This window comes from Aplysia californica, unplaced genomic scaffold (genome assembly GCF_000002075.1).
Source record: "Aplysia californica isolate F4 #8 unplaced genomic scaffold, AplCal3.0 scaffold00001, whole genome shotgun sequence".
Lineage (NCBI taxonomy): Eukaryota > Metazoa > Mollusca > Gastropoda > Aplysiida > Aplysiidae > Aplysia > Aplysia californica.
Window position 1 is genome coordinate 1,734,142 of NW_004797271.1, and position 9,229 is coordinate 1,743,370.

Below are 9,229 nucleotides of genomic sequence, written 5' to 3' on the forward strand. Positions count from 1 at the left end.
CTCTCTCTCTCTCTCTCTCTCTCTGTCAGTTTTTTTTATATTTATTTCAAATTTGATGACAAGATAAATACCCTTTCAGTCACAAAGTTGGATTTAAATATAAGACACGCAAAAAGATAAGTGCCTGATGCCCCCCACCCCAAAAAAAGAAGAAAAAATATTTAAAAAATAGAGAAAATATAACATTTCGAAAAATTTAGAGGCCCCAGAACATAGTCTATGGATTTAGGCCAAATGAATTAGTCTTTACTCTGTTAATATTAGACAAAACGTTTTAGAGGCACATTACGTGAGGCAAATTCAACACGAAAACGGGAAGGCAGTAGATTCAAAGCGATCCAAACTATAAAATACTATAATAAAATGCAAGCAACGGATATAGATTCGCCGTGTACATTAGTTTCTCGTTTCAAACTTGCGAGTCTTTGCGTTTCTCTTTCTTGTTAAACAATGTTTTAAAGCCACTGTAAAATGTGTGATGTTTTTTCCCCATTTTTTTAAATTTGCCACAGGGGGAAATCACGCTATATTGTTCATAAACTTGAATATTCCATGACAGTGCCCATGTCTTATCTGCCTCGTATTATTTGGATGGTTTAATCGAGATCTCTCCCAAAGTTTCCACATCCACAACTGTTACTACTAAGTGCTCTCTGTACTGCTATCCTCCCAACGATGAAACGTACGAACTTCGACATCAACGCTTACTGTCAGTGTTAACGGTATGAACTTAGCACACTGCAATGCTTGAGGTCCTCGAAGTAGACAGGGACGATGTATCAGAATACACAAGGCGTCAACAGCAACTGTTATGAAACCGTATGATCCCTCTGCCAGGGCGGAGGCAGTTATAAATGCATATTTCTATAAACAGAAATAATAAACAAAGTCCGCTTTTATTGATCGCCATTCAGAGATAGTTTCGAAGCACGAGTAAAACAATCTCGATGTCACATTAAAGCATCATAATACACACTAAAAATCAGTACAAGCAATTTGATAACCAGGACGCCATTGCCGGGAAAGATAGAGGCCTGTTGTGGCATAGGGGCGGGGCTCCAATGGACAAGGCGACAGGTGACGTGGGACGGGTGACAGGTTGCACCATTGCTGGTCAACACTGTGTAGCTCTCTGTACTTTAGCCAGGGCTATTGATCGTGCCTTGATCAAGGACACATCATGTGACCACCCACCTAAAGCTTATAATAAGTCGGCTGTAAATAAACACATTTATCATAGAAAAATGTCCTATTCTATTAGTTATCTCGGTCAGTTGGCATCGTTAGTGAACCCTTGCCCACTAGCATCTCGGTCATTGGAGCCGTTTTGACTGTACAGTCCTTAAATGCAAGTACAGTCCATTGATCACATGATGCTGATAATGATAAAAATAATAGTAAGGACGCATAATCGACAAAACAAAGGCAAATGCATAGCACATTATTTTCAAACCCTCGTACATAAACAAGAAATACGAATTGTTTTAGATGGTTTATTTAAGTTTCAGATTAAAAATATACAATTTTGAAAACTGTGTTTGACTCTTGAGCTTTGAACATTTTGAACAGTTTATAACTCTATACCTATCTACCTTTTTTAAGTCCCTAACACTTCCACTGCCAGGTCTGGTACTGTGTACGCACTTTAGTAGGATTATAGAGAGTGAGTTTGACAGTGAAAGAGTTAACTGCCAATTTCTTTAATATCTGCCTTTTTTGTAATCCTCACATCTTGAACCCTTTAGTTTTTTAAACTCTTAAACGTGCTTTTTATTCTCTTTCTCGTCCAGGGTCTTTCACTGGGGGTTTCCCTGGTGGTAAGTACGCTCTCCCTGCTCCTATTGGAGGATGTCCTGACTCGGCATTCTTGGAGGGAGCAAGGACACACTTCGGAGAAGGTGGGTCACCGCCCACGGTCAAAGTAAACTTAGCTAATTTAAATCGGTACCAGTCCTCTTGACTGTCTATCCAACTAATCGTGTTTACCTGTGCTGTATCAATTGGTGACAGTTGGGATTAGAGTTAGATTGTAAGCCTTTAGCTTAGGGTTAGGGGTTTGGGTTAGTTCAAGGTTTGGATTACGGTAAAGGTTGAGTTTAGGGCTGTTGATTGTAGAACATTAGTAGACCGTAAAGTGGAATAATTGCCAGACTGGTTCAGTGGGGGACCTTCAAGTAGAACAGAAACATTGGGGTAAAGGGTCAACTGGAGTTAAACCGATTACAGTTTATCTTACTAGTGCATAGTTTTCAAAACTTCGTTTCCTCGGAAGTTTTTTTTTTTTTTTGTTTTGTTTAATATCTGCTTCTTTTCTGTCTTTTCATCCACAACTCGAACTTATTCTCTTGAAACGATAATAGTTTCTTTTTTATGAAATCAGTAATATACCGGGTTTATTTCTCTTTATTTTTCCTCCCCAAAAAGCCATAACGAATGCATAATATACCAATGTTGCGCAAATAGTTATTGAGAATGATGTCTTCAAATGTTTGTAATACCTGCAAAGCAGTATCCTCATCAATGCCCAGAACGCTGTCCAGTCTCAAGTTATGCATTCCAATACATCATTTTGGAAATGATGAAAGTTGTAGTCGGTTAATGATAATGGCATATTACTATGTATTTGCTCGCAATATGAATGTATCTGACATTTAAGTATCAGCTTTTCTAACTACGATTCACTTCAAACGAATGTTCCCCATTTCTCTTTGTCCGGTTGGAGATGGACGTTAAAATCGGAGGTCCTGCCTCTTAAAAGTAGCGTTGCAAGACGTTGAATCTATACATTTTCACACATTGTGTTCTATTCTGTTCTTTTCATTGTTGTTGGGGGTTTTTTTTTCAAAATTATTATGCGGGTGGTTGGTGAGAGCTCTAATGTGGTTTGCTCCATCTTTCCTCTCAAACAATTAATATATTTTTTCAAATCTATATCTTTATATTTTGTTTTCTTCCAGCTGCCCCTTGTGAAGACGCAAGCTCGTACTGTTCGTACTGGGCCAAAATCGGAGAGTGCGAACGGAACCCCGGATTCATGGTCACAACATGCAAGGTTTCTTGTAACCTATGCTATCAAAGTAAGTCTTTTTCGTCTAATACGTTCTTTTCTGGTAATGTTGCTCAAATGTGTTTCATTCCTTAGACATACTTCTTCTTTATAAAGCGTCTCTTTGTTTTTGTTGGGTTTTTTCCTTTCCTTAATTCTTGAAGGTTTCATGTTCCATGAACTCCATACATGCAACATTTCATGATTATCTATAATTCTGTTAGGCTTGTTCACCTCTTTTACCTGTTCTCTCGCTCTCTTTACCTATGTATCCCAGCACTCTCTCCCCTTCTCACCCCCCCCCTCTCTCTCATCTCTCTCTCTCTCATTCTTTCTTTCTTTTTCTCTCTGTCTTTCTGTCTATCTTTTTATCTATCTAAGTAAGTGTCTATCTATCTATCTACGAGTAGGTAATATAATACATATGTGTGTGTCTGTGTGTTTGTGTGTTTGTGTGTGTGTATCTGTGTGTGTGTGTCTGAACGTATCAACGCTTGCTCATCCTCTCTGTCTCTATCTCTCTAACTGTAACTTTCCTCTCTCAGCCTGCCTCTCCCCTCTCCCCCCTTCTCTCTCTACTCTCTTTCTCTCTCTCTCTCTCTCTCTTTCTTTCTTTCTCTCTCTCTCCCTCTCTCTCTCGCTCTCCTCTCTCAAATCCACTTACTCTCGACGAGTATCTAAAATCTACTTTTCTGTAATACTAAGGGCATACAAAAAGTTTTTTTACCTGACCTTGAAGGAATAAAGGTAGAAAGCTGAAATTTAGGGTGAAAGCCAACACCCATCTTCCTAGAATGCGTTTAGATTTGGGAGAATTTCCGATTACTGGTTTTAACATCAGCGCACTGTAAGTGAATGGGAGTATGTTGTTCTCCAGTTTCAAAAATAAAAAATGATAAAACTGAGCACAGGGCAGTAATGACGTTTTTGTTCTTGCAACTGGATATTTTTACAGAGACATATACGGTATATGGAACTGACTGCCCATCTATGCTATCATAAAATTTTGGTGTAAAAAATTCAAATGCGGATTCATGGACAGTGAAGATGACCACCGTGATGGTCGCCCGGTGACAGCAACAATAGATGAGAATGTGTTTCAAATCAAGAAACGTGTGTTGTCTGATTGTCGGGTGACAGTCGAATGTTTGATCCAAGAAACTAGGCTTACCGTTGGAACAGTTGAAAGAATCTTAAAGAAACATTTTAATATGACCAAGGTTTCTGCGAGATTGGTCCCACGTTTGTTGGCTCCTCCTCAAAAAGTGCAACGGATTGTTGTCAAGAATTGCTTGGTCTGTATGAAAAGTATGAACCAACGTTTTTGAAAGACTTGTAACCATGGCTAAGACATAGGTCCACCACTACGATCCTGAATCAAAGTCTGCATCAGTACAGTGGAAATCGCCCTCATCTCCAACACCAACGAAGGCAAAGGTAAAGCCATCAAGTGATTGCTGATGCTATCAGAGGTTGTTTTGTTTACCAAGAAGGAGTAATTGAGATAGACTATCTTAAAAATGGACCTATGATCACCGCAGACCAATATTCTAACCAGCTAATAAAGATTACGAGTGACTTTGAAAGAAAGGCGCAGAGGAAAGATCCAAAAAGGAATTTTGCTGCTTCACGCCAACACGCCAGCACACACTTCAAGAAAAGCTGCAGAAACTGTGAGAAAGTGGCTATGAAATTTTACCACATCCACCCTATTCTCGAGATTTAGCCCCGTCCGATTTTCGTAATTCCCCAAACTTAAAAAGGGATTTAAAAGGAATGTATTTTGAAAGTGATGATGAGGTCAAAGAAGCGGTAGAGAGCTGGTTTTCTGACAATGAGAGGGTCTTCTCTTCTCAAGGTCTTTTCAAGGTCATACGACGATGGCAATAATGTATAACTAGTGGATGGCGGCTACATAGAGAAAGATTAAGGTTAGTCCCAAATTTCAATTTTCTACCTTCATTCCTTCATGATCAGGTAAAAAAAACTTTTGGTATGCCCCTCGTATAAGCTCCTTAATATGTACTCCAACTTAAAATATACACTTTAAAATATACTCTTCCTTAAAATCTACTCCTTAAAATCTGCTCCTTAAAATATCCAGCTTAAAAGATACTCTTCATTCAAATCTATTCTTTCAAATCTACTTTTCCTAAAAACCTCGTCCTCTTTAAAATCTATTCTTCTTCAAAATATCCTCCTCTTTAAAATCATCTATCTTTAAAATCTACCCTTCCATAAAACTGCTTTTTAAAATCTACTTCCCCTTAAAAATCAAGTCTTCTGTAAAAACTCCTTATCTTCAAAATCTCTTCCTTCTCCTCCTTCTCCGTACAGCCGAAAGTTTCACCAGCAAGTCCTACCACCTCGCGGGCACTGTCTCTGGTGCTCGTGTGGAGCACGAATTCTGCGTCAATGACGGTAACGCCATATCCAGCAAACAGATGTGGCCATCTGGTCGCTACTGCATCTTTCGTTACGGAGACTCGTGCCCTGAAGGTAAGTTCAGCTATTCTTTTAAAGGTACTATTTTAACACCACCCCCTGCCCCAACTGACCTATTTTAGATCACTTTAGGAAGCGGGCTTCTACTTGTATAGGCCTATTCTATCATAAAATACAATATTTCACATCGTATGATATTATATCATTTATACTATTAATTTTATTATGTATAATACATACAAAGAGAGTCAGATAAATAGATGTGTGTGTGTTTGTTTGTTTGTTTGTGTTTGTGTTTGTGTGTGTATGTGTGTGTGTGTGTGTGTGTGTGTGTGTGTGTGTGTGTGTGTGTGTGTGTATTAACTAAAAGCGGTAGTAAAAGAGATAAACTAAAACGTTTATAAAGTATTGAAACCAAAAAAAAAGCTTCAAGGATGACGCACTGTCTTCGTGTTCTGTGCTGAACTACTCCAGGCTTTGAGAATGGCACAGTGGAATTCCCTGACGTGAATAACTCGAGCAGCTCCGTGATTGGGGAAGTCCCGGCCGGTGTCTACGAGGAGGACCTGACTGTCTTCGAGTTCTGCTGTCGCCAGGACGGATTTGATAGCGATAACCTCTACTTCCCGACCGACAAACCTTTTGCGCTGCTCCAGTTCGGTATGGGTTGTCCTGCGATGGAAGGTAAGACTTTTCAGTAGCTCCTGCTCCTGCTTCTGCTGCTGCTGCTGCTGCTGCTGCTGCTGCTGCTGCTGCTGCTGCTGCTGCTGCTGCTGCTGCTGCTGTTTTCTTATACAAGCATAATAATATCGTTTCAGGCTGTGAACCGAAGATTGTAATTAAATTTCGGGCTGAGGTCTGCCTGATGTTGTGCTTTTTGAGAAGGCACTTTAGACGAATTGTCTGTTTCAGATGGACGTTGAATCCGGAGGTCCCACCTCTTGCATAATTCCCTTATTCATTTGTTTTCTTAGTATATATAAAAGTTTTATTCAAGTTTTTAATTATTCTAAATATTAGAACATCCACGAGGAATGATAACGAGTTCATTACTCAGACATGGTCAATTCAGTTCCTCATATTGATTACTGAAGAAATTTTTTGGGGGGTAAAAGTAAATTCGACCCACCCCCCACCCCCCACATGGACCTTTTTCTAAATGTAAGTTAGAATCCCTTTACGCTCATGATGGCACGGGCATACACGAGAGGTCCATTGAAAGTGGAGACTCCTGGTGCGTGCACTAGGTCTATTAAGTTGCGAATAGAGGGCTCACGTTTACTTTTACCCTTTGTTTATATCTAGCAAAAACAGCAATAATAATAAAAAATGGTGATAATAATAATAATGATTTAAAAGATAATGATAATGATAATGATAGTAATAATAATAATAATAATAATATTATAATAATAATAATAATAATAATAATAATAATAATAATAATAATAATAATAATAATATTGTTAATAACAGTATGGAGAAGATGATTTATTGTTTGTGCCAGACATATCAATCGTGATCATGACCCAGATCTTAAAAATAATTTTAATGACTTTTTCTCCTAACCCGGTTTAGCCAGCTCTGCCATTACTCGTTATTAGATACAATTAGTACCAAAACAAAAAACCAACACCACAAAACCTGGTAGGTGGGACAGTACTGAGTTTGTGCGGTAAATAAAATGAAACAGACTACTTTTCATGAGCCCAAAAGCCCCAGAAATGAGCCATGGCACTGTTTAAAAAGTTACCGAGATAATTGATAGGCTGTGTCACTTATACCGAGGGGTCAAACGACTTGTCTATATAATATCCCATGCGTGACCAGTTCATTTCAAACGACTGTCTCTGTTCCCTGGGAACATACAGGGTTGCTGACTGTTAGACAGAGAATATGTATCTTTAGGGCTCATCATACCGGTCCGATTTTGTACATTTACTCATTATCATTTTCCCAATTCGGCTCGCTCCTTTTGGAGATGGACGTTAAAAATTCAGAGCTCCAGCCTTTGGAACAATCCGACATTGTTGCAGATAACGTTAAGCCTACACAGTTTCACATAATATCTCTGATTTCGCTACAGGCAGTTTGGTCTTTTACGCTTGTGTTCTTCTCAACAGCAATGCGCGCAATACCAGAGTATATGGTGTTCAACAGCGCCGGCAAAGCTAAGATCACTGGGATCACACCTGTACTGGAATATAATGAAGAAAACACCCAATACATCATCAGGCATTGCTACTATGAGGCGGTCAACATGGGTAAGTAAAAAAACCAATGTAACTTCACTCTTTATTTCTGGTAACTTGACAAAATCACAAGAAACTGATTCTAACGCTTACCAGAATACAGCTTGCAACCTTAGAAGAAGATGGAAAAATCGATACAACACGTTATAACTCTTATTGTCATAACGGGATACCGTTAAATCTTAATGAACATTTATTTCTTACTAGAATAAATACGTGCATTCATTCAGAAAAGGGGACAAATTATTACAACAACTAGCTATTTATCCTGGACACGCGTTTCTGTCATTCGACAATGTTTAAAGACTTGCTGTTTTGGGGAATACTATGAAAGTGAGGGGTAACTTCGTTATTGGTAAAATACTTTTTTCAATTCTTTTTTTTTTTTTTTTTTTTTTTTCTTTTTCAATTCTATTTTTTTTAATTCAAAAACTTGAAAAAGCAGGCAACAACATTCACACTATAAAGTAAATACATTTTGTTTTAGGTTAGTGAATAATGGATCGAAGTGTGCCGCACAACTGCTTTTGGTCCATTGTTGGTCGGCTACGACCTACAATATTATCATACTCCACTATGGTAGTAACTGGAAATAACTTGGATGGTTTTGTATAGTAAATCTTGCGTTCATTACATAAAGTCATTTCATTTTGAAATACAGCTAAACTAACCGTTATCTCAATCTTGCTTTTTTTTCTCTTTAACTTAAATATTGTGAGTGGCCCTTGTAGGGAAGCACTTGTCTTCCGCCTTACGTTACAGTTGTTTGGTCATCTGTGTAAAATCTCGGCAAATTCTGCCCTGTTTCCTATTTACAACTAAAAGCATTTATATTACAGTATTATTAAAGCCTCATAGCGACACTTTAGATATAGTTTAATGGCAAGATACTTCCCCCCTGGCTGTGTGGGAAACGACATCCTAACAGGAAGGCAAGGATACTCTATAAAGTTGGGTTCCACTTCCCACCAATCCCTAAGAAAAGACTCGAATTTCCACCTGTTCCATGCATGACAAAGAGCTTAACTGTTGCACTGCAAGCCCCTATAGAGCAGAAACGTGTGTATCGGGTGGACGTTACATGGATGAAGGACTCGGAACAAAATTAATATCCCGTGGACAGGTACATTAATAGCTTCATAACTGAGTAGGTTTTAAGCTGTAGTATATCTAACAAAAGGCTGTGGCATGATACGGGTTTATCGCCTCTATAACTTTTTCAGGTCACAAAAGGGTGCGACCTTCTATATTATTGTTCCTCATGTCTGATGGGACAAAGCTTAATGGGGGGTCGAGCCGGAAAGGAGGAGATATTGACCGGCACAGACACAGACAGATATATATATTATTATATACAAACAAGTAGCCAGGGAAACAGACAGACCGAGATAGACAGAAAGAATCGGAAAAAATACAGAGAAATAAAAAGGGAAGAGGAGAAAAAACCAGACAGACAGACAGACAGACAGACAGACAGACAGACAGA

At 38.7% G+C, this 9,229-nt stretch overlaps 1 protein-coding gene across 1 annotated transcript in view; it reads left to right on the top strand.

Annotated features, from left to right (window-relative positions):
• LOC101856539 overlaps positions 1-9,229 on the top strand; it is a gene marked incomplete in the record, with an annotated part of 45,605 nt that overhangs the window by 16,747 nt on the left and 19,629 nt on the right. Inside the window, 5 exon segments of the mRNA XM_005088817.3 lie at positions 1,791-1,898; positions 2,958-3,077; positions 5,384-5,545; positions 5,966-6,175; positions 7,615-7,755. Of these exon segments, the coding sequence (XP_005088874.2) occupies positions 1,791-1,898; positions 2,958-3,077; positions 5,384-5,545; positions 5,966-6,175; positions 7,615-7,755 (741 nt within the window).